Source organism: Podarcis erhardii (assembly GCF_964252035.2).
Source record: "Podarcis erhardii genome assembly, chromosome: 10".
Taxonomy (NCBI): domain Eukaryota; kingdom Metazoa; phylum Chordata; class Lepidosauria; order Squamata; family Lacertidae; genus Podarcis; species Podarcis erhardii.
In genome coordinates, this window is record NC_138500.1 from 24,456,391 (window position 1) to 24,482,293 (window position 25,903).

Consider the following 25,903-nt stretch of genomic DNA (forward strand, 5'->3'; position numbering starts at 1 on the left):
GGAAATAACACACAGTTCTTAATTTCAAAAAACACATGGGTAGATTTAACTATTGGGAGATCTTGGACTTGTTTTGTAAAAGCTAATCGTCTGTCTGGACCTAGGACAATATTTTTTGCTACCAAAGACACAAAGTGTCCCACTACACTGTTTCACATATTTTTGGGATCCCGCAATGAGTTCAGTCTTTGTATTTGAGTTTGCAGGTATGTTTTTCAAGAGGCAAATCATAGATTTGTAGAAGATTATCTTGAGGATCATGTAGTCCAACCCCCAGCTATCTCAACATGTGGTCTTCCAGTTTGAAGCCATACTGGACCCTGCTTAGCTTTGCCAATGTGCTAGCAGTTTTATTGCTGCACCATCACAAAAGGGATACATAAACATGTCATAAGCCCTCATTCCTCCCATCATTAGCGTCATACAAATTACCCCCCCCCATAAAGAAAGGCAGCTGTTTTAAAAATGGAAGCCCCACCAATGAATCTAGTATTTAGGAACAAAATAGCTTGGAAAATGCCATTCCAAGGTTAACAAAATCTAGTTTAATTTTTAATCACCACATTGATGTAGCTAACACATTTTTATTGTGGACATGCAACTCTGTGCTAAGCAAAATAAGAGGCTCCCTCTTTTTCTAGAATGGAAAACAGAGCTCTGCCCCTCTGTCAGTCCCCTCTGTGGTAATCTGCCCTCCCATCTCCTTGGATCCTTTTCAATTAGTAATAAGAGGCATCCCCATCACAATCTTGGTTAGTGGTCTGATGTTCTAATGGCTATCAATTCTCAGATCTCCCCCTTTAACAATTCAAGAGAAGTTACTAGTTCTTTGGCAAAAGTCCTTTGTTTTGTCACAAGCTTCCATCCATGCAGCTTTTTCTCTTTCAAAAATTGATTTTTTTCTTCTTCCATGATTGAAATCTAGGTTCTATTGTCTCATTAAACAATTCTAAGATTACCTTTGAACTTCATTTAAAATATTAGCAATTTGTTCCCCCTCCCTTACGTGTGAAGTAGACTGGTTTACCCACTGGTAGACAGATGTGATTAGATGGAGCTGGCAAAAGGTTAAGGCAATTTGATGGGGAGTGGGAGGCATACCACACCCATCATCCAGCATACCTAAGGCACCTAGAGGCAAATCAGTTGATGAACAGGTTTGACCATAGGTAAAAAAAGAGATTATTTTTAGTTAGTCTTTACATACAATTTTACTTATTTATCACAACTGTATTCTACACCCAAGGAGCAAGAGGGTTATTCTTTTGCTCTCTTCCACTTCCCACAATACTTAATTACTTAAGCCAGACTGAGAAAAACTTACCTGCCTATTGAGTGCATGTCTGAGCACGGATTTGAACCAGGACCTTTCCATTTCAAACACAGCACCCTATCTAGTACACTGGTCTGGTTCTCTAGCGAGAATATAAATATCTGAATTATAACCATATTATGTGCCAAGCTAATAGTACCTTAATATCTGGAATGTTTCTCATGTGCACCCTACTGAATAAATGAGAACTGAACAAGAAAATGTTTCCCTGTATTTCTACAAGATTTGCACGGAAGGTTCTAGGTATACCGTCCCCACCAAGACCAAACGCATAACTTTAATTTTAATATTTTAGCTAGCCTATCTTCAATGTGAAGAAACAATACATCTTGCTCAAGAGAGACAATAATATTTTATTACAAAATCCCCTCCCCAACAAAAAAAACCTGCTTTGATGGAGCTGGTTGCATCTGTAGCCTTGAAAAAGAAAAAGTACAGCAAAGATTCTTTGTTCCTTGTATGCAGTCATTTGGTATATCTCTATCATTTGGCAAGTAACAGCGATATAAAATATGTTTAATTTAATGAATATCTTCACGTTAAAATCCCAGATTTTATATAAATGGTTACATTTCTGTCATCCAGAAAAAAAGTTTATGATCTCCACCCACTGCACATAATGGAAGTGTTCTATGCCACGTTAAGCCAGATCCTACAGGTGCAGAACCGATAAGAATGGGCTGGAAAGAGAGAGAGAGAGGGAGATTAGATATCTTACATCTAGAGCACAACAAGACATAAATTTTAAAATCATTTCTAAAGAACTCTTCAGCTGCAATGCTATGACCCGGCAATCACCTCCTGCATTTGCCTTCCAAATTGTTTTCATATATCTCAAGGGAACTTGCTTGTAAACTTGCAGCAAGAAGCCAGAAGAGAATGACTTAAAGAAAGGGTTATAAGAGCCAAAAGCCACTGGAAATGTCTCCAGCCCCAAGCCCTTTAAAATAAATTGGGAGTGCCCCCCCCCCCCCAATTTCTTGCTACAAGTCTGGCACTGAATCTATAGAACATGCAATCTGAAGCAACTGCTTCAGTCTGGTCCTGTTACTACCCCTTCACAAAAGTCTGTTGTGCCAGCTCAAGCGTAGATGGGAATATTTTAAATTTCTTACCAAAGAACTACCAAGATCCACTCACTCTCCAAATTTATAGTCTGTGTTAGGGTGTATATTAGATTCAGGAGACTCTCAGGTTAAAGCAGGCTGCTTTGGACAGAAGCTGGGCTTGTCCAGGTGCAAGGTGGCTCTCTGAAGCATTCTGAACCAATAATGTAATAATGCGCAAACCCTAATAAACCATGGATTAAAAAATTAAAACAAAGGAGTGGCTTGCCTGGGCACACCCTTTGTTGTCTTTTCAGTACTGGAGGCAGAGTTTTTTTTTATACCCCCAGGTTTCAAAAGTTTTGCTTTTTAATCTGGAATCTGCTCCTTTTATCTGCTGGCCTTTTAGCGCCATTGATGGGTGAATATGATGTAAACTGTTCAATTCAATTTAAATAATATACATTTAAACATAATAAAATAAGAACCTATACTACCTGCCTTAAATTCAGTTAAACTTGGCACATATTTCGCTCTTCACAAGCTATCATCTCATTGATTTCTGTAACTGGTTCAAAATTTGCCTGCTTGAAGTCCTGCAAACAGGAACTGCCTTTATGCATACTCAGCCATGTGTATGTAACATGTGATGTGCAATACACATATGTGTACATGAGTCCCTTCATCCTTGCACTCCTTTCCAAGACAGAAAGTCAGGGGCTTGAGTGCAAATATTCAGGCAATTAAAAAAGTTTTTTGTTAAGGAGGTTGGAGGGAGAGAACACAGACTGAGTGGTTTTAAAAGAAGAAGAAGAAAAAAAGTTTTTTCCAGTAGTGTACAGAATGTTAATGGACATTCTTCTCTAAAGTTCAGTTTAACTTGTACAGACAACAGAAATTAGATGAAGCCTCAGGAGTGGAGGTATCATTTCAAAATGAGTCAATCACAGTGTCACAAAACTTCTAATTGGCTATTACATTGTGAAGCCAATGGAATCCAGATTTCGTTCCGATGTGCCTGCTTCTTGAACAGCAGGCCTCCATGCAATCTGGCAAATTGTTTTTGAAAATGAGGCAATTTAAAAAAACCAAATAAAAACAGTTTGCAATATGGCAGGTGGGTTTGCTGTTTAAAAGGAGAAAGTAAAAAAATCCCTTGGGCATGCCTAAACCCTTGATCACATCTAAAGTAGCTCATTGGATCACAGCCTATGAGCTTTTCATCGCTTTTATTCTGGACACTACAGTTGCAGACAGTGTTCCTCAGGATGTTCTGATAAGGTTGTTTCAAAGTACACTGAGTCCACTTATATTCATTTTGAGACACAAGACGAAAGAACAAAAACCTCCACACTGGACTGTGTCTTATCTGCCTTGCAACTGTGCTAAGTTCTTAGAAAGAGCCCATTTTAAATTTTTGATATGGGGGGGGGGGTAAGAATGCTATTCTGCATGTTGTATTTGCATGAACTTTACCTGAGGATGTCCCAAATGATGGACTAAAAGCTGGCTGGTCATTTTGCCTGGATATCCAGTTGTAGCAAACAAGTTTTCATTGACTCGGGACCACCTATATACAGAAGCCCAAACCACAAATGTTCTTAAAAGAAATATTAAAATAGAGTATACTAAATACACAGGTTGTAATACAGTCAAAGTTAGCACCCTTGAATCTAATAGATTTCAATGAGAGTAAAGCATTTGAGACTCAAGAGAATGTTTAAATTTGACTGGGGGATTCCCAGTAAGGAAGAATGTGTATATATGTATTTACACATGTATACGCAAACATATTTTTTTCTGCATCTATAAGTATAAACGTTACCTACAACCAATCATGCAGGCAGCAAATACTTTATATGTATTACTGTCTCACAAAGTGAGAAATCAAATTGATCTGTAGCACCATCAGATATGGAAAAAAGCAATAGTATATTGCTTGTTAAAAAATAATTTTCTCCCCCTCCCCAGCTCATTTTTACTTGGTTGCTATAAGCTGCTTCTCAATTAAGGTTTTTACTATTACATATTACCTCAAAGACTCTTCTCTCCCCCACCAAATGTTTAAATGATGATTTAGAAGGCAATGGTCTTGTTAAAAATATTTTTAAGTTGTGTTGCAGTTCTCCCTTTACTTACTCGTTCTCTGGTTACAGTCTTATTCTTCAAGAGACTTAATAGATCAGGGCAAATATTAACAATTAATTCATGGTATACTTACAAAAAGAGAAGCTGTATAGTATTTCTGAAAAGTAAATACTACATGTAGGATAAAAACAAACAATCCCTAACAAAAAAATTCATAGAGTAGAGCCCACTTCAGCAGATGCAGTTTAGGACAAAATACCTGAATAATCTAGCTCTATCTGCATGGACAGGTCTCTTATCCAAAGGATAACTGTAAAAGAAAACAGAACAATTTCTAAGTGATACCCACACTTCAGTTTATAGGATAGTTATAAAACCCCAGAAAAGGAATTGATCATTCATCTTTGACATAGTTACCCCCTATGTTTATATGAATGTAAAAGTTTAAGAATTGGTTACACAAATAGAAAAAAGAACAAAGCTTTTGATAAAAATACCTAGATCGAGTAATGTCCCAGATAAACCAGTCATTTCCAGCAACTGCTCCAACTTTAAAAGTATTTTTTAAACACCAGTTTGCTGACATCAGTGGTGTTTGATCAGTTGTGAGAGACAAAATAGCTTGGTGGGTGACGAGATCATAGAATCGTATTGTTCCGTTTTTCTCTGCAACCATTAACTAAAAGAAAAGTAAAATGAGGTTACAATAACTTTTGAACAGCAAACCTTAAATTTTTACTTCCCAAACCTAAATAAACCTGAATCGCTGTAATAAATATTACAATATCGGCTAAGGGATTTATGTTTTACAATCCCTGTCTTGTTCACACTGCCCTTTTAGGGACTCAATTTCCAAGGTGTAAAACTTAAGTAAATGACTGACCCACCTTTTCCCAAAACAAGAGGTCACATCTTTGGCTTGCTCCATGCCTTGGTACTATCTAGATATCTCTGAAGTGCAGGATGAAGACCTGCCCCCTCTCCCCAGTCTTGAACTTGGCCAAGTTGATCTCTAATTTTGTCCTGTGCTTTCAGGCATTCAAACTTCCCCCTTAGTCTGGAATAAGCCTCTCCACAGTGTATGCCAAACCACCTTGGGGGGAAATCAGTGGTGACCACAAGTAATGTCTCCATACAAAGATCATCTACACTTCATAAACCCCTGCCCTACTTTAAATATATTATTTTGAAGAACTCATGGGTGGTTTAACTATCTAGAGAGCTTGGACTTCTTTTGTAGGATCAGGTACCAAGACAACTCAGTTCATTCTGTTGTGCCATGACAGACTTCAGCCTGCTGCAGTGCTGAAAAGATGCTGACTCATAAGTCTGTGAATACTTTCATGTTGCTGGGGGATAGGAATGAGTTATCTCATGCTGGCTTTGGAAATGGCATTTTTGATTGCTCAAAAAACAATCGAATTCAGACAAGCTTCAGTTTTGTGACCTATGACTAACTACCGGTAAATCAAAGGTGCTTCACCAAGGAAAAATTGCCTGTAGCATACTGACCTTGAATGCATCTTCAGGATGCCAGCCCACACTCACTCCAGGAGAACGTAGAACAAAGTCAGTGGTCAAGTTTCCTTCCAGGTCCCAGACCCTAAAAAACCAAAGAACAGTCGAGTTCTAAAAAAAGGTTTCATACCATGCCCAGTTTAGAACAACCACCTCAATAAAGTTGTTACAACAGGGAAGAACTGTGCCGTTTTTGACCTTAAATTCAGTTGGCAGAAGACAGGATATGCTAGCCAATTAACATTTAAATTAGATAGATGGAGAAAACATATATGGAGAAGTGGTGGGTATCCTATAGGAGAGGTTTTAGGAAAAAACTACACAGTAGGTATTTATTATTTCTCTAAGACAGAGATCATGCCACCATATTTGTACCTCTTTTGTTGCCTTCAGAAGGAAGTTCAAAGGGGTTCACATCAGACATGAACAAATACAGCAACAAGACAACCAAATGTGAAAACAATCCAACAATAAAAAAATGCTACAATAAATCTATAAATGAACTTTACAGTAAAGTATATCACTATATAACAAAGGGATAAGAATAAAATACAGCCCATACTTTAGCCAAAAAGATTCATTTATATCCACATTTTCAAGATGTAGGGTGGGAGTTGTAGGAGAGAAAATAAATTCTACAAGATAATCTTTGAAAGGAAGAAATTCCAAACCAACACACCAAATACTCTAGTTAATGAAGGCTATGGAACTGAGGGAGGGGTAGCAGGAGATTACATGTCCTTTTCCTTTTTAAGCATTTTCCTTTGTAAGATTTCTGTTAAAACTTGGAGGTGGCTTCAGTAACACTTTGCAAAGTGGCCTGCTGTATATGTCAAGGGCAGTCTTTGAATAACCCTATAATGTACCCATTTCCTTCCTGTTTCTTCTGCAGTGTTTTATACCCCTGCAGGTTATAAAGAGCTTATGATTTACCCTCTTTGTTTCACTTCCCCAAATGGGGGCAGGGTGTGTGTGCTCCCCAATGTAAAACAGAAGACATTGTAGGCAGATGCCCTCCCATTTATCTCCCTCGCATTTGCAGGCTCTTCAATTCACAGATTTATGCAACAGGAAGCTGTTCAAAGAAGGCTGTCTTCTGCAAACTGGTGGCCTCCAAAATTTTTGGGCTACAACTCCCATCAGTCCTAGCAAGTACAGTCATGCTCCTGATTAGGGAAGGCTGCTGTGGGGTGTCTGCAAAGTATGCCTTAACTATAACCATTTTTTAAAAATATGATAACTTGGATTACAGGAAAAATAGGACTATGACCAATTGGATAATCCTCCCACATTCAATATATAAAAATGATATCAAATATAGATTGTCACTTGACTTAATTGCGTAATTTTACCATGGTGTTAAGTATTATTGTTCATAAATGTTTAAGTGAAAATGTTCAATTTAACTTTCCGTTAAAAGATACCAAACAGCAAAATATTTTATAAGTTAAGTTTTGCTTAGAGATCTTTTGAGTTCATTTCTCACCAGGGCTGTGAAAAGTTTATATTAGCATCAGAACACACTCTTTAGTAAAATGTCTAGTCAAGTCTAGACAAAATAGATGTGAAATAAAATAAATACAATTAATTAACAGTACGAGCCTTTCTGTGCCAAACCTCAACAGATCAAATATTTGTTTTCCCTACAAAAATCCTAGGGCCTCCAAATTTGGAAAGATCAGCATCCTTATTTTTAAAACTCCACATTTTGTGAAAACAAAGAATATCTACTTGATTAGGTAATTTACAGACAAAGCCCTTTCTTCTGCTGCCAAAGGTTTTGCCTTGTAGGTCTTTCCAAGTCAAATCAACACTTTCTGGATGTGTTTACTATGCAGGGAAGAGGAGCGTAGTACAATTCAAGATGGTGAATCATTTTGGCCAGGGAACATCATGTCCCTTTCCCAAAGGCAAAGGAGTTGAGGTGCAGGCCGCAATATTTTTCTGATTTATGCTTTACTGTCAGGCCTGTATCTGCTTTATGTTTCGTGGATGTATAAAGATCATGTACAGTAACAGAACATCCTCCGGCAGCAAAATACGCCCAACAACCTTTACCACCTCCCCAACTACAATATAGTCCTACTGGAGCCCCTTCAGATACTACACATTTTGTAGATGACCAGATCTCTATGCCAGAAAAAAAGAAAAGCACATATAAACCTAATAGATGCACGTGTGGTCACATGAAAGCTGACACAGTATGAGCTGAAGAACTGGGAAGTTCCACATTGACCCACAGTTCCACTATGAAGTCCTTGGTAGTTGGTCTCAGAAAGATCAACCCAAAGGAAGAGAGGAAATCCGAAGAGGATGCAAAGCCATGCCAGGTTGGGAGAGGGATGGACCAGAAGTTGGAGCCACCTAACCATGTGTTCAGGCTCACAACTGGGCCTTCCACGTGGTGATGAAGGCAGCAAAAAGATCCTACACTGTTGCCTCCACTGCATTCTTGAGGAGCAGTCTGGTGGAGCTGTTTCACGTGGTCCAGAGGCTGGTTGCTCCTGACCAGGGGGGCAGACCTCTGGAACACATGGAAACTCACTGTAACTGGATGGCTAAACACTTTGAGGATAACGTTGCTTGGCTCCGCTGTGGTTTAGATGCTGCTACTGAGACAGTAGCAAACCCTGATGTTGGGAAATATTGAGGGCACAAGGAGAAGGGGACGACAGAAGACGAGATGGTTGGACAGTGTTCTCAAAGCTACCAACATGAGTCTGACCAAACTGCGGGAGGCTGTGGAAGACAGGAGTGCCTAGTGTGCTCTGTTCCATGGGGTCATGAAGAGTCGGACACGACTAAACAACAACAACAACTGAGACAGTATAAACCGAGGCGTCCAATGCAACATCGAGCCTGATGTTGTGGGACCATTTCCGGCTGATGAGGCCTGAGGATGTGGACAAGATAGTGCCAGTGATGCGCCCGACCACCTGATCATTAGATCCTTGTCCACCCTGGCTTGTGTGATGGAGTGGTGCCCACTGCATCCACTACTCAAAAAACCCAACCAGTACCCAACACTCCTTTCTTGGCAAAGGTGGTGGAGAGGGTGGTTGCACAGCAACTGAGGCGTTCCTAGGAGAGACCAATTAACCATCGGAAGCCACTGGGTGCAGTGATTAGGAGTTTTGGAGTGAGGTGTCACCAGTATGCTGATGACATGTAGTTCTACTTCTCTATAACATCTGAATCAAGAGAGCCTGTGAAAGCTCTGGACCAGTGTCTGTATGCACTGGGGACTGGATGAGGGACAATAAACTGTGATTGAATCCTGGGAAGACAAAGGCTTTTCGGATGGGTGGTTCCCATGTTCAGGAACCTAGCAAGTTACCTGTTATGGATGGGGCTGCACTTCCTTTGAGGGAGCAAATGTGTAGTTTGGGGGTAGTCCTAGATACCAAGTGTCCTCTGTGGCTATGAATGCCTTTCACCAGCTTTCTCTGGTTTGTCAACTACTACTGTTCCTGGACAGGGATAACCTGTCCACTGTAGTCCATGTATTGGTAACCTCAAGGCTAAATTACTGTAATGTGCTCTACGTGGGTCTGCCTTGGGTCTGGTTTGAAAGCTCCAGCTGGTACAGAATGCTGCAGCCAGATTGCTGATGGGAGCATTTGGTCAAGAACATGTGACACCATTGTTAAAACAGCTGTGCCGCCTGCCCATCTGCTACCGAGCCAACTTGAAGGTTCTTCTATTGATTTACAAAGCCCTGAACAACTTGGATCCAGGATACCTCAGGGATCGCCTGAACCCTCATATTCCAGCTCACTAAGATCACTAATATCATCTGCAAGAGCATTTTTGGTTGTTCCCTGAGTTGGTGCGGCTAATTTGACAACAATGAGAAATTGAGCCTTTAGTATCATTGGCCCGGTCCTGTGGAACACCCTGCCAATAGATATTCAGCGGGCACCTTCTGTGCCAGCTTTTAAACCCTTGCTAAAAAAAAATTCTATTCCACCAGGTCTATGCAGGCAATTAAGAGAACACCCCACAATGGAGTATTGAGATTTGTTTCTTTCTGCTCTTGTTTTTAACTTTATATGATCGTCTGATTTTATGTGTTTATACTGCTGTCAAGAGCTGTGATACATTTTTATGATACAGCAGTATATAAATATTTTATAAATAAATAAACTAAAAATAAATCTTTCATATGTAGATTTTCTGTCGTGTATTCAAGCAGCACTTATTTTTGAATAAATTAGGATAGTTCAAAGTTGAGAGATGGCATGTTTGTTAATAATGAAACATCCTGCCATTTTCTCCATTTTAACTGCACAAAAAACAGGTAAAATTCAGATCAGGAGCAAATAGGACTGCAATGTTAGTTGCTACAACAAACTGACTGCAGATGCTAAACAATAAAAATGATAATTTGCTCTCCTTTGTTTCCCCCTCTACAGTCCACCTAAGCACAGAGCTCTTGATGGAAGGCAGGCTGATAAGAGGCAGGCAACATTGAAAACAATTGTTCAATCACTGAAAGGCCGCAGAATCCATAGGGAAAAGAAAAAAACAAATTATTAAGAAAAATCAAAGCAGTAATAAAAAAAATACTGGGCAGAGGTTTGTACCAAAGGAAGCATAAAACTATGCAAATAGAACGTTTAAGTTCAGGCATTTAGTCAACATTTTCATGCACATCCAAGTTTTAGTTTTGGAGAATTTTTATAAACTGGAATATACTTTCTTAATAGTGTTTAGTTCAGATTTCCAGGCAACCACAAATTATGACGACAATCCCTCCTTCCTCCCTTCTTGTTAAATCAAAAGAAGTCATAATTCATATTATATGGACCATCCTTAACAGATGTTTCTTTGCAGGCATTTTGACTGCGTTTGGGAGATGGCTTGATTCAGAGGCACATGTAATGCATATTTGGAAAGCTCTATTTGAAAACTGCTAAATTATTACTAACCTGGGAAGAAAGCTTAAGTACAGATTTTAGAATGTCAGGCCTTCCTGTGCTTAATATTACCTATCTATGGAAGTAATTCCCAGTGATTTCAAGAGGCTCCTTTTCTAAGTAAATACATTTGGAACTTCCCTATCCTACTTTATATTGCCCTGGAGCCAAAGCACCACAAAAGGGCTACTTTCAACACTAGCCCTACTCAGAATAGCCCCCACTGAAATAAATGGGCATATCTAACTACTCAGAGTATAACTTTGTTGGATACAACCCAATGTGTTCTCCACAAACATGTTGTCCCCCCGCCCGATTACAGCAGCTGCCCTCTGAACTGCATCCCCTTGAACACTGGGCGGGGGTCCTCTAAAATATCATCCCAAGAGCTGCCAGAGAAAAAAGTCCATGTACATGCACAGATGAACCTCTCTTGATCCCAGGCTTTGTTTCACAGAAGTACTGTTCTGGCCTGGAGAGTAACTTAGGCAGGGCACAGTCAAGAAAGATGAGTTGTATCTATCACCTGCTAGATGCGCTGATTGCTGTCTCCCTTACTGTAAATCTCTGCCATCCTCCCATATCACTTTGGATACCAGAGAACTCATTTTCCTGCATAGATCTCCTGTTTACTCCCCCACCCATTTCTTTTTTTCTCATCCCCTTTCTGTTTCTGGAGAGGTACCATCTCCTCCACCGTACTCAACTCCAGCGCCACAGAAATAAGGAAAGGGATGTGGGTGGCGCTGTGGGTTAAACCACAGAGCCTAGGACTTGCTGATCAGAAGGTCGGCGGTTCGAATCCCCACGACAGGGTGAGCTCCCGTTGCTCGGTCCTTGCTCCTGCCAACCTAGCAGTTCGAAAGCATGTCAAAGTGCAAGTAGATAAATAGGTACCGCTCCAGCGGGAAGGTAAACAGCGTTTCCGTGTACTGCTCTGGTTCGCCAGAAGTGGCTTTGTCATGCTGGCCACATGACCTGGAAGCTGTACACTGGCTCCCTCGGTCAATGAAGCGAGATGAGCGCTGCAACCCCAGAGTTGGTCACGACTTGACCTAATGGTCAGGGGTCCCTTTACCTTTGCTGCTCTCCCACCACCACTTCACATGCCAGTCTATCATATGCCCAAACCCTTACACTCTCTCCCCTTCACCTATCAAATCCCTGTTTCTTGGGAAACCTCCTCTTCCTTCCCTTGCTACGCTTTGCATGTCTCACCCCAGAATTTCGTATTCTCTGTTACTCGCTGCCCATAGCCACCCACTGCAAAAACAGAACTTATACTCTCAGCCATTGCCCCAGAGTATCTCACTTGCTTTCTTCCTAAAACCTTTCCCAAAGCCTCACAAAATCACAGTTCAAACCTCCTTCTTCACCTCTTCTCTTTCTAGAGCAAGTTGTTCTAGTCATCATCCATCTCATCTCTCCCTTCAGACAAGCCTCTCTTCTCTGCTCCAGGCAACATCTTTCCCATCCTGTTGCTCTGATCAATTTTACTACATCCTAGCTTTTCTATGTATTTTCATGCATACTTTTAAAAGTGATGCCTTTTAAACCATTTTAATTATTTAGAACTATTGTAGTAATTTTAAACTCCTTTAAATGTAGCCTGTTGCTAGAGTGCTATTCACAAAGTCTGTTTAATATCTTCAATGAATATGCTAATTCCATTTTTGCTACAATAAACTGTATCTTTTCTTTATCTTGGCTGTCCTTGGGAATGCAAAATTCTGGAGTGCATTCAGGTCTCCATATCAAAAAGAACCTTATAAAGGGATGTCAGGGTTGCATGGGAGAACTGCAAGTTTACATTTAAACTGCACACTTCACAATGCAAGGCACTGACTATTCAAGTGCTGAAGAAGTAACTGGCAATTCTCTCACCAACTTGTTTATAGGCACTCACCTGGTTGCCTGTGACAAGTAAGACTTGGTCTCCAGATGGCCAGACAGGGAAGCTTTTAAAAGTAGGGGCATTTTTTTCAGCTTCAGCCCACAAAATAGCTATTATATCTGTTCTCCATGGCAACTAAGATAAAATCAACACACACAAAAACTTACATAAAAAACCCCCAAACCACAGTGTTGATTAAGTGCTAGGGGTACAAAAGGTCTTCTCCCTAGTCCTTAGCTGCCAGCTGGTCTTTAAAAGGTCTGAAACGGAAATAAACCCCTTGGAAGTGTGTTATTTGCCAACCAGGGCCAGGTAGTGCCAAATGTTTTCTGACCCGGAGACAGAGATTCTCCTCACACAGGTAGCTGGACAGCCTGCAGCTCCTCCCACTAGCAGTGGCCACTAAGGATGGAAAAACCCCCACTCCATAGACCAAGCTTTCCCAATCTAGTGCCATCCAGATATTGTTGGATTATAACTCCCATTATCCCTGAACATTGGCTAACTGGGACTTTAAAGTTGCCGTCCAAGAATACCTGGAAAGTATCAGGTTGGGGAGAGCTGGCTTAGACATTATAATGACTGCTCTAACATAGCTAATTTTTGCACAGGTGGGCAAGTAAAACTTTTTTTAGGATAGTAATTTTTTTGTACTTCTTTGCAAGGCTGCTATATTGTTTTAACTTACATACAGCAAGCGTCTAAAGAAAAGTGAAGAACCAATATGTAATCTTTGGGAGGCAAGTGAAATGCCACATGTGAAAAAATGCTGAAAGTACTTTTATCCTTATTGCAAGCGTGATTATCCTTACAACCTGAACTTGATTCTCTACAGTGACCTTAAAATTTCTATGATCTCTTTTTCTTTTCTTTTTTTTTAAAGACAATGATTTCATTTCTAAAGAATTTACAGTCTAGCGATAGGCCTTTCCTGGGCATAGTAATCAAAAACGACAAGCAGAAAATACTTGGCATTTGTTACGAAGTGTTTCACAGCAGAACAATTATGCAAAGTGAGCATATATTATGATTAATGCTAACAACTAAGTTATAAGGAATCAGGTAATACTTTTGTTTCAGAAATTTACTCTGCTTCTGAGATGCCTAGATACCGTAGCAAGTCACAAACTTGCATATTGTCTGGTTCTTTGTAATGATTAAGTGCTAAACGGGGGAGGGGGGAATGGATCACATCTGTAGGACACATTTGAATACAACAAAAAGTGGGCAGAAACCCTAGAATCCAAGGATCAGCAAATATTCTCCTTATGTCACAATCTTTAATCCAAGTCCAAATATTCCCTAGTAAAGCATTACAGTACATAACAGCTAAATTGGTGAACATTGTAAGTTCAGGTCTTTTGAGAGAGAGAAAAGATTTATTTACAATTGGAAAACAAAGCGTTTTTATATTCCGGGTGATTTTTCTACCACAGGTAAAAGTTAAATAATTACGTTTTTATTAAAAACATACAACTAAAATGTTAAATGCTCTATTTGCAAACAAAACTAGCATTCCAATTCTAAAGTTAACATTCCAATCAACACTAGGGCAGTATCTTGGCCTATTAACATCACACTGCCAAAACAGCTGGTACACTCCATGTGTTTATATAGCCTGAGCATATTTTAGGATAAGGCAAGCTACATTTCTTAAGCTATTTTGAAAAATAATTTAGCCTGGTCTTACTGCTGAAGTACTGCAAAATGAGGGGTAAAGGGGGGGGTGGAGGAAGGAAAGACCGCTGAGAATAAAAGACAAAAAACACTGCACAATCATTGCCAAAGGGCTGAAACGGTTTTTGAATGTGCAGGATGACTCCCAGAACAACATGTTTTGGCAGAGGCTGTGATGAGAGGAGCAAAGGGGGAAAGCGGCCTAGAATACCCTTGGGTATAGCTCTTCTTTCAGTTCTTACAGCATGTATCCATCCTAACTGTCCAAATAACAAATAGGCCAGCAAAGAAAAATGGGGAGTGGCAATAAAATAAAATAAAATATAACCCTGAACAAAAAGCAGCAGTCATGCAGGAACTTACTAGAACTACAACATTTTCCTACCATATGGAAATTATGACTTGGAGGAAAGTGCTATAATGAGTGATGGGGAATGTATTCATGCTCAGCAACTACTAGACAGCAGTAGTAACCAAATACATTGCTTCAGTCTGTGTAGAGAAGGCCCTCATTGAGGGAGAGAGTTTGCAGCCTATGTAATTGTTGTTAACTTCACTATACAGTGGTACCTCAGGTTACAGACGCTTCAGGTTACTTACAGACTCCTCTAACCCAGAATTAGTACCTCGGGTTAAGAACTTTGCTTCAGGATGAGAACAGAAATTGTGCTCCGGCAGCATAGTGGGAAGCCCCATTAGCTAAAGTGGTGCTTCAGGTTAAGAACAGTTTCAGGTGAAGAACGGACCTCCGGAATGAATTAAGTACGTAACCAGAGGTACCACTGTACTTAAAAATCTAGTTTCATTCTACATCATGAGTGAACATCAACTGTGGCCACTTGCCTGTAGAACACACGTCCACTAGTGAACGGGGCTTTCCCTCCCTCTTTACACAGTCCCTGCAGTTCCAAATTGGGGGCACTCTGGAGCAGATTTGGGGAGAGGGACGATAAGGTAAGTCCCATTGCATAAGCAGAAGCTTGCTTGTACAATGTTGGACATCATCCTATGAGTTAAAGTAAAAGGTGTGTGTGTGTGTGTGTGTGTGTGTGTAGAAAACAAATGCTGGATGGACACAAGAACAAGTGAGTAGTAAATTATATGATTCATAAAACTGTATAAACTTCCAAGTCCCCCTCCTCTCAACAAATATTTTATTATACATGCAGATCTCGCTCTCCACATGCTTGCTATATGAACATTCACTTATCTGCACTTAAAGACTTATGTCCAAACTTTGCTATATGCTCTGCAGGTTCACTTATTCCAGCAGGCAGCTTCCTTACTTCCTTGGTCCACTCCCCGCCCCAGTTGTCAGCAGCCATTTCAGGAAGAAATCATGGAGAGAGGGGGCAAGACAGTGGACAAATTCCACCTGAGAAATTTCTAGGAGAAATGTTTCCAAAGGAAACAATGCCAATTGCTGACTTTTTATGCAAACGCTCACCTAATGAACGATTTCCAGGGAATGCATTGCATCAGTAAAGCAGGACCTGCATGTATTCTATGAATTATTATTTTTTAAAAAAACATAAAAAGGCTTGAAATCCTGCAAATACAAGTTTTTCCTTTCCATATTTAGCAAAGTGAGCCAGTATTTTTTTAAAAGTAATTTGCAGGGAAGTACAAACACACAGTATTTTTTAAAGCAGTACACAGGGAATAAAATAAGCTTAGTCAGTTTTTATATGCAATCTTCTGAAAAACTGCACTGCATGAAATATCAACCCTTTTAGAAATTACATAGTTCATACTTAGAGAATTGCTTCAGTGACCAATGTCCTAGTTTTAATTAAAAATATGTAGAGAGAGTTAAATTCACATACCTGCAAGTGTGGTCATCACTCACACTTGCAATTTCCTGACCTTCTTTAGGTGAAAATACCACATCATTAATGTAATCTGAGTGGCCCTCCAAAGTCTGTTGATAGAAAGCGGAAATATTTTTTGTTATAAATTAAACAAAGCAAGTTAAAGAACAACTGGTACAAGCAAGCAAATGTAAAGTGAAGATCTTAATTATTATCTGTCAGGGTAGGATACAGGGGACAAAAGAAATGGCTTGTGTTGGACCCAAGCAATTTCGAGCATTGCAGCATAAAACAACTATCTTTAATTGTGTGTGGATTACAATAAGGCTCTCAGAGACCTATCTGTTTTAGGAGATAGCTAGTTCAAAGCATGGCAGCCTAACAGCCACTAACTGCAGCCTCGTGAAATGAGCATATCACTGGAACCTAACACCATACCTGCACAAAACCTCACCTAGCAACCCCAGACACTCACTAAAAGTGGGGTTGGAGCAAAGCAGACCTTTATAGGATGCCACAGAGAAGGGCATGACAGGGTGATGACCACTGTCCCATTATGGTCCCAAGGATAAAGGGGGAAGGCAGATCAATTATTGCAACACCAAGGAGAGCTCTTAGTGAGCAATTTGCTCCAACTAGGGTTGGAGCTGAGGTTTTTGAGCCCCTGCCTCCAATCCACCCTCCTGGGCTCTGCCCCCTTTTGGAGAACTCAAATGCCAACCCTCTAGCCTTCATAGAGGCACTTCTCTTGTGTCCCATAGCCTCCCATTTGCTGACGTCTCTGCACAGTTGCCTTGGTGAGAGAGTGTGGGAGACACTGTTCTTCAGGTTCAGGGAAAGGTGCCCATGAGGGTTCTTGCTCTGGTTCTATGAGTGGCCAGAATGCTCCCGACAATTTGCTCAAAAAAAGCATTACAGACCCCATAGCTGTATAATTAGTACAGTGGTACCTCGGGTTACATACGCTTCAGGTTACATACACTTCAGGTTACAGACTCCGCTAACCCAGAAATCACGCTTCAGGTTAAGAACTTTGCTTCAGGATGAGAACAGAAATTGTGCTCCGGCAGTGCAGTAGCAGCGGGAGGCCCCATTAGCTAAAGTGGTGCTTCAGGCTAAGAACAGTTTCAGGTTAAGAACAGACCTCCGGAACAAATTAAGTACTTAACCCGAGGTACCACTGTACTTCATAATCAACAAGGCTGCAGAAAAAATAACAAGAAGGGTGTAACTGACCCTGCTGATTTCTAAGCAAAGATTGACCTTGTGGCCATGGATGACAAATTCATACTATCTAAAAGCTGTATTGATGGGGTCTGAATACTAATGAAATCCAGTTGTTTCTAGGAAGGAAAGTTGGGAATAGGGAAATAGCTAGTTAGAGAAGTATTCATCCAGATATAATCTTTCAAATAAGGGCCAAATAGTCACATTTTTACAGCCAATTGGCACTTTATTCCTCCATTACCACTACCAGCAAACAAAGGTTCCAGCTTCTCCAAGCTTTCAACATGAGCATGTTCAAACAACTTACAGATGATCACCCATACAAGCTGCAACTGTAGCCTCTCCATTGGTGGGAGTGATCCAGTGATCCAGAAACAGAGAAAGAGAAGAACCAGGACAAGACTGAACACCTGCTACCTTGGTGTTTTTAAACTAACTGGGCCATGTTTGGCTGCATATTAGCCATTTTGTCTACAAAGTGGGTAGCAAAGTTTTAATATTGAGCATAAGATGAGACACAATCATTTTCTTTAACCATACACCTAAAATAGTTCTACTGGACAACAATGTAAATGAAGGAATACTACAGAACTGGCATTCAAAACCAGCATAATGTTATAATTTGTAGTGTTTTCGGAATAATCATTATACATTTTTGTATTTAGTCTTGCAAGTCTCAGCATGTTACCAATTCAAACAATTACATGTTTAATCAATTGACATTCAAACTACTGTTTATTTTACTACACAAGGACCTATGGAAATCTATTTCTTGTCTGATCAAGCTGTAATAAGCATTGCTCACATCAATTATATGGTAAAAAACAGTTTAGATATATGATCAACATCATTCATCAAAGAAGCTCCACTGACATTAGTTATAAATCAGAGTGTTAATATATAAAGTCTAGCACCAGTACAGACTTTCTGGCAGCTTGAACTATCAGCTCAATCTGGGAGTGTTAATAAACCATTGTAATCACATAAGTTGTAGTTTTAAAACTATCACAACTATGACTGGTAGAATATCAACATTATTTGGATATGTATGGGAGGTTGTTTTGAAGAAGGATAAATATTATTCAATATAGTGATACTTAATCATGGATTAAAGTGATATTTAATTATAAAATAGTAGCTGCTTCAATAGGAATATTTATCAGACACAAGATTTTAATTTCTTCTTGTAAAACAGTTCCCTGCATATTATTTCCATAAATTATTCTTATTCCTTAGCATGCCATATATTGCTCTACCTTCATGTTCCTATTTGCATTTATTTTAGACTTAACAATTACTAGGCAATTAAAAAACATTTATCCATTTTATTAAAATTTTGCCTTAAGTAGTATACACTGGTTTTGTTCTGCAAGAACACACTTATTTTAAAAGTGTTAAAATAAATGATTTAAGGTTTACAAAATTTATGTAACTTCATAACTACCACTCCAACAATATTTACTTTTAAAAAGTTGGCATGTTAAATAAAGAACAGAAAATAGCATTTATCATTATAATTTGTTTCTCCTCACCTTATATCCATTATTTTCTTGGAGATCTGAGGTGAATAACCTTAATTTCTTATCAGCAGCTGCAGTACAAAATCTAAGGTAATTAGACAAGCAATACATTCAGTTATTCCATACAAGTGAAATATGGTTGGCAATGTTATCAAAGATGGATTTCTCGAAGTAAATTTGCATTATTCATTATAAAATGAAAAATAATTAAGCTGCCACATTTCTCTGAACATACACATTAGATCACAGCCAGGCAGGAATCACTTGCAATTAAAGAAAATAATATCGCTCCTGATTTTGTAGGTTAGTATGTTAGGAACAACTTATATGTATTGATGTGTGGAGCTAATCAATAGCATTTATGTAACTTGTAGCTGATAGCCAAACACTTATGAAAATTAAGAAGATAGCAGGAACAAAACCCAAGAAGGGATCTGAGTCAATGCCTATTATGCTAGTAGTGCTAGTCAAATAATTAAATATCATTCAACACTTTCAATTACTCAGGTTTCAATTACTCAAGTTTCTTCAGCTTAATATTGTAACTTAATCAGATTTAACATAAAATAGTACAGGCAAAAACTGAAAAGGCAAAAACTGTTATGACACCTTACCAAAGTCTGAGTTGCCTCAGAGGAAATAAGCAAACGACAATTTACCCTGGTGACCAGGGCTCTCAGACCCAGCTGCACAATGCAGCACCACATGGAACGCATGAACAGTTTTCTTCTGCCTTGGAAAGCTACAGGAGAAAGTGCCGTTCACATAGCAGACGTGGCTCTGTATTTCTGGGTTGGCTGTGCACACAGCATAGCATAAGGGGACCAATTGCTTCTGTCCCTCTGTACTGGCAAATTATTGCATGTGACGAATTAGGCTGCTTACAAAAACTTGTTAAAACTTGGTTTAACAAAAGGTACTTTGGCAGAGTTCCCCCACTCCACACCAGTCTTGTTGCTACAGATTAATGCTAATACTTATCTGGACAGATTTCTTTAAGACTTTCAGAGAATGGGCATTGTTTCACAAAAGACACTCCAGTACTGCTTGTATGACAGACACCACACTGTTTCGTTCCCTGTTCCTGCACACATTTTGTTAGTCAAGTGCAGAGTTTATTTTATATATACAGTAGCATTCGTTTTTAAACACAGAGGTTTATCCCTCACATTCATAACTGACTTTCCAGGATCAGTTGTCTAAGTGTATGCAGTTCTACACACACTTACCTTGGAGTAAGCTCCATATAACTCAATGAGACTTGCTTCTGAGTACAGTCGTACCTTGGAAGTTGAACGGAATCCGTTCAGGAAGTCCGTCCGACTTCCAAAACATTCAGAAACCAAAGCACAGCTCCTGATTGGTGCAGGAAGCTCCTGCAGCAAATTGGAAGCCACGGAAGCCCTGTTGGACGTTTGGCTTCCAAAAGTAATTCACAAACTGGAGCAGTCACTTCCGGGTTTGGGGCATTTGGGAGCCAAAATGTTCAAGAACTAAGCTGTTTGAAAACCAAGGTACGACTGTAGACGTGTTATTAGCACAATAAAAAATAACCAAGAAAGTTTACATTTTAGCTGGATACATTACCTTATTTGGGGAGATAAAGCATCAAGTCTAGTTTCTGGACTCCATGCAATGATATCAACTCTAATCCCATGATGAAAAACTCTTAGCGTTTTATATTGAATTCCTTCCACTTCTGTATCCTCATCCTACAGATACATGCAATGCACTTGTGAGCAAGTAATAAAGCATCTCAAATATTTTGTGATATGATAGACTTGACAAACAACATGGCCCCTGAATTATTTATTTGGGGCCCGACTACATGGTATTGCAGATTCTTTGTGCACTTCCTCTCATGAGAAAGATCATGCATTTTACATGGGGGTAAGGTAGATCAGATACATAGGGACACACCTCTGAGCAGACATGCATAGGACTGTGTTACAGCAATACCATTCTATCCCCATGTATGGAATCCTAAAGAAGCCATGCTGGTTCTCCCAGCTCCCTCAGGTTTCTCTCATCAGTATTCCAAACTAGTGAGTGTTATCTATGGAATGCTTTATGAAGGGCTTTCCCCCAGAAAGAAATCAATGCTAATCAAATATAAACTGCATTGCAAATATATATTTTTAAATAAACAACCAAACAAGCAAATAAATGCTTTTTAAATATATTTTTTTTAAAAAAACTGTGCCTTTTAAATGTAATATGCCACCGTAGGTATCTTTGGTAATAAAGACAAAAAGATGACAAGCAATGGTTACAAAATTATTGTGCACACTTATACATAGAAATTATTTTCTACCCTAGTGCATCATTCACATTTTCAGCTTCTCAAAACTAATAGCCATATTTGTTTTCAAGTTACAATGCCTTCTTAATAAGCTTCAGATCTATGAAGTATACTAACCTGGAACCTGCAGGTCCCAACAACCACATAATTATTGCCACCATATGCAATGAGTGATTCTGCAGTGCCACTCTCAAATGGGTTGAATTCCACCACATGGACGTAATCTTCACACTCCACAGTATAGGATGCACTTCGGGAATTCTCCTGCTTCATCTTCAGTAAATGGATTCAAGTCAACAGTAGGCTTTTCAGTTGGAGAAGGAACTGAATTGTAAATGCACACATGAATACAATTGGGTTGTCAGTTATCTGCTTTTACTCATAGCTAAGTTCCACTATGCCAATAACACTTTTGCTCAAGTAAGCAATTACAGTTTGAGGCTTCAACCTAACAAAAAATGCTTGGAAGTTGCATTGAAATCAATGGAAGATAGATATGGTCTACACACACAGGAATATAATGCAATATAATTCAGAAGTAGTAGACTGGACAATGAGTAAAGTTTTGAACTCTGTCTTTGCACAAGTGAAAAAAACCCAGCATAGCAAAGAGGGCACTGGGCTTAAACCTCTCCTTTTTGATATACTAGCTTTGGTTTTTAAAACATACACGAGGTCTTTTGCACATAGCAGCATTTAAAAAATGTCATCCTTCACCTGAGGTCTAAAAAGTCCACCTCATTCTGCTATTTTTAGTTAAGGCACTTTTACTCCACCCGTCAAACATGCTCCTTGGGCAGCCTACAAACTTTCAGAATTAAAGAAAGCATACAAATAATTCAACAGACAACATGAAATAGTAAGTAGAGTGTAATAATACATTCTTGCTGCAATATCTTTAAAAAAATAAAGCGCTTAATGTTATTTACCGTAGGTACTATGAAATATATATATATATATATTCATTCCTCATCTGAAGGAATATATTTATTATATATCTATTACACTTTAATAGAATGGCTATAGATAGGTAAAGAGAAGGAGAGTTACAGGAAAACAAGCGACTGTGTAGAATAGGCTTCACTTCTGAATACATATCTTACTGTGCTGCAAAGGAAATAGAACAGCACCATAATGGGAAAATATTTCTTTTAGATCACTATGTAGTTTTATACCATCAAGTTATATATAAATGATGCTATTCCTCAGGCATATGAAGATCTTATCTTTCCCCCTAAAGGTTTTACTTTGAAGGAATATTCATAGAAATAGATGGTCCTAATGTTTAAACACCCTTTAGAATCAAGGCATAAAGCATGATGGTGGTGGTCTAAAGGTACATGAACTGTAGATAAGCTGGGTGGGATCTGATCAGTACCTAGATGGGTGACTGCCTGAAAACCACATGTACACCACCTTGAGTTCCATGATGGAAAAAAGGCAGGATATAAATATAAGAAAATGAAACAATTCTACCATGGGCTTTGCAAATAATCAAAACATTTCTCTCATTTCCATTTGGAAAGATCTATGATACTTTTTAAATTTTTAATGCCAGTGCTTATTGAAACTAAACATTCTTTCACAACAGGTTACATTTGAAGTGGGTCTTTTTTGCATGTAGTTTTTCCTGTTGCTGTTACTTCACAACAACTCTTCTTCTGTCCCTCAAAAATACTTGTTCAGGTTTGACTGCTCTTGCCAATTTTGAGAGAATTAGAAGCAGCCTGTACAACAGCCTCCCCAAGCCCCAAACTGGCGCTTTCTAGTTGCGGCTGGAACCATCGTTTCCTAGCCATACTGACAGGGGCTGATGGGCTTTGTAGCCCAAAGCAACTGAAGGGCACCAGGCTGGGGAAGGCTGCTGTACAATATCCAGAGTGAGGTGGCAGTAGCAAGGCTTTTAGAAAAATCAAGGCTGGCTGCAATATTTGAAAGTTGCTTATCAAGTGGTTCTTCCTAAGTGTGCATAAACATTCCATGCCAGCAACCTTTGATATAAAATAGAAAGGAGAGCCTATTTGTTGTTGTTTAGTCGTTGAGTCGTGTCCGACTCTTCGTGACCCCATGGACCAGAGCACGCCAGGCACTCCTGTCTTCGGAGAGCCTATTAGTTCATATCAAATACAAAACGGCTTCCAGTGTTACCGCTGCTGTATTTTGAGCAACGCGTAGTTCCCATCCAGCATTTCCTAGGGGTGCAACACACAGCGCAGGCAGAAACGTGCTACATATTTTCCTAGACGCTTCAAACGGCCCTAAGAGCAATGTTTCTATCTGGATGAGGTATTCCTTGCACAGCACAGCGTTGGGCTTCAATGTTAAAAAATTAAACCTACCCTCTCCCCTGCCCTGAAGACTGAGGCGATGCAACCTCAGCAGATCTCCACCCTCCCACCCCTCAGAGACGGGAAACAGCCGTTTGACCGCAAGACCCCCGCCCCCGCCCCATGTGCCCTGATCCAGCATAATATTCATAAGATCTCCCACCATTAAAAAAAACAACCCAATTCCAAACTTCCGCACCTCATTCTCTGAGCGGCACGCTCCCGCGAAGAATTTGTCAAAACTCAGCACTTCCGGTATCTGCCCGCAACAGCGACAAACCTCTTCCGGGTCACGGAGCGCCGCGCTTGCTGATTGGCTGGTGCCGACGAGTTTGAAATTAAACCGCCGCGAACAGCCGGTTGGCGGAGCGTGCGGAGGGTTGCTTAGCAACCCACCGGGCTTTTGAGTCCCAGCTTCTGCTTAGAAAGGTGGCGGTTCTGTCCCGCGACCGCAGGGTGAGTAGGGAGGTGGCCGAAGCTCTGTCGGACGAGCAGAGGAGAGCGGTGGGGCGGGGAGGACGTTAATAACGGCGTTGCTAGAAGTGAGGGTTGCCAACTGACCGGGGGAAGAGAACAACGCCCTGGTCTCTCCTTGCTCCTAACAGTAGTACATCCCATGCTGGATAGGAATGTGTAGCAGGATTTTAATTACGGGACCGCCTCTCCTGGTATGGCCCACAGAGAAACCTACGGTCTGCAAATAATAACATCCTCAAGGTCACAGGCCTCAGAGAGGTTAGGCTGGCCTCAACTAGAGCCAGGGCCTTCTCGGCTGCGGCTCCAATCTGGTGGAACGCTCTGTCACAAGAGACTAGGGCCCTGCGGGACCTGACATATTTCCGCAGGGCCTGCAAGACAGAGTTGTTCCACCAGGCCTTTGGTCAGGGCGCAGCCTGACTCCCTCCTCTGGCAACCTGCACAGAATCTTGCTTAATCGGTTGCCATTAATTTGATTTTAATTAATTTTTATAATGAAATATTTTTAGAATGTGTGATTATTTGATTGTTTGATGATTTGATTATTGTTAGCCGCCCTGAGCCCGGCTTTGGCTGGGGAGGGTGGGATATAAATAAAATTTATTATTATTATTATTATTATTATTATTAAGTAACAAAAAATATGGAGAGTTTAGATGGATTAAAAAAAGGACAACGAACTGATAAGTAGTTGTAAACATTGTTATTAGGACCCATAGGGGGAGGGGTCCTGAGATTCAGAGTAATATCTTTATATGGTTTTTAAATTGCTTTTGTTATATCTTCTTAAAGTCAAATAAAAATTATTTACAAAAAAAGGGAATGTGCTACGCTGCCAATAAAGGCATGGCTGTGGTGACTGGGGAGACGGGGAGGATTAGGCATATTACTGTATGATGAATGTGTGAAGAAGGCTTTCTCGAACTCTTAGCAGGAGCTTGGTTAGACATTTTCTCCTCCCACCTCGCTTTTAAAAGTTTTTAAATTTTGTCTTTGTGCTCATTCGTTCACAAGGATCCAAACGGTACAGCCACCCTGCCAGCACAGGGAAAAAGTGATACATCGCTGGTTTTACCAGAGCTTTATGTGTTAAACACTGCACGGTTGAATTCGTTTCAGGTCACTTTGAACCAGCCTTTCAATCATCGTGATTTTCTGAAGTGAGTGACAGTTACAATTCAACAGTTAAATAGGGATGAGATAAAGCCACAGCTGGTGTAAAAGAGAGAGTGAATGAACTAATAAATGATGATTGCCATTAGGCTTTAAACATCTACTTACAAGTGCAGGATCCCCAGTCTGTCACAATGTGTTGAGGAGTTGCTCCCAAAGCTTCGGAGCCATCACAGTAGCTTCTTGCTTAATAGACACAATAAGTGCCTAAAGGTTCTCATTCATAGGTCTTAAAGGAAGGAACGTATGGAGGGAGTTATATAGGCCCAAACTTTTAAAAGTACGTGCTAGCACCTTCAAATTTAGTCTGGGAACACATTGGCAACCAGTGGTACTTTTGAAGTACAAGTGTTATATGTTCTCTGTTGCAAGCACTAGGCAATCTTTTTGGCTGCACGGGCCAGATCCTTACCAGGATTGGCCTCACAGACCACTGAGTTGGTTGCATGCACCAATTCTATGTAAAGAACTGGCTAATGTAGCCAAAATGAGTAGAATTTAACCCCCAGCTCATCTGCTGAGAAGAGATTAAATCTTCCTGCGTGCACCAGTTCCCTATGGCACACAAAGCCAATGTAGAATTGGCCCCCA

General features: G+C 40.0%; 2 protein-coding genes across 3 annotated transcripts in view; one reads left to right on the top strand and one right to left on the bottom strand.

The window, feature by feature from the left end:
• Positions 1 to 1,666: 1,666 nt before the first annotated feature.
• On the bottom strand, positions 1,667 to 23,966 carry NUP37 (nucleoporin 37). The gene is made up of 10 exons (XM_081878988.1): positions 23,862 to 23,966; positions 21,453 to 21,659; positions 20,621 to 20,745; positions 19,046 to 19,118; positions 16,302 to 16,396; positions 5,980 to 6,070; positions 4,965 to 5,146; positions 4,727 to 4,777; positions 3,856 to 3,949; positions 1,667 to 2,013 (listed from the first exon to the last, which is right to left on the bottom strand). Exons 2-10 carry the CDS (start codon positions 21,606 to 21,608, stop codon positions 1,900 to 1,902), a joined length of 981 nt encoding a protein of 326 aa, XP_081735114.1. The 5' UTR covers positions 21,609 to 21,659; positions 23,862 to 23,966; the 3' UTR covers positions 1,667 to 1,899.
• A 60-nt stretch (positions 23,967 to 24,026) lies between these two features.
• PARPBP (PARP1 binding protein) overlaps positions 24,027 to 25,903 on the top strand; it is a 32,422-nt gene continuing 30,545 nt past the window's right edge. The window contains exons 1-2 of one of the 2 annotated variants that reach the window (XM_081878925.1): positions 24,027 to 24,118; positions 25,154 to 25,299. The gene's annotated coding sequence lies outside the window, so the exon portion shown is untranslated. The remainder of the gene's footprint in view (positions 24,119 to 25,153; positions 25,300 to 25,903) is intronic. The other variant, XM_081878926.1, reaches the window with a different exon arrangement.

Bases quoted from the DNA above. Each gene is read 5' to 3' on its own strand.
- NUP37 (XM_081878988.1), bottom strand. From the start codon at position 21,608: ATGAAGCAGGAGAATTCCCGAAGTGCATCCTATACTGTGGAGTGTGAA. The intron at 19,119-20,620 runs GTAATGTATCCA...TAATTACCTTAG, and splicing joins GCTTTATCTCCCCAAATAAG to ATTTTGTACTGCAGCTGCTG. The intron at 6,071-16,301 runs GTATGTGAATTT...TTGGTTTTTTAG, and splicing joins AGTGATGACCACACTTGCAG to GGTCTGGGACCTGGAAGGAA.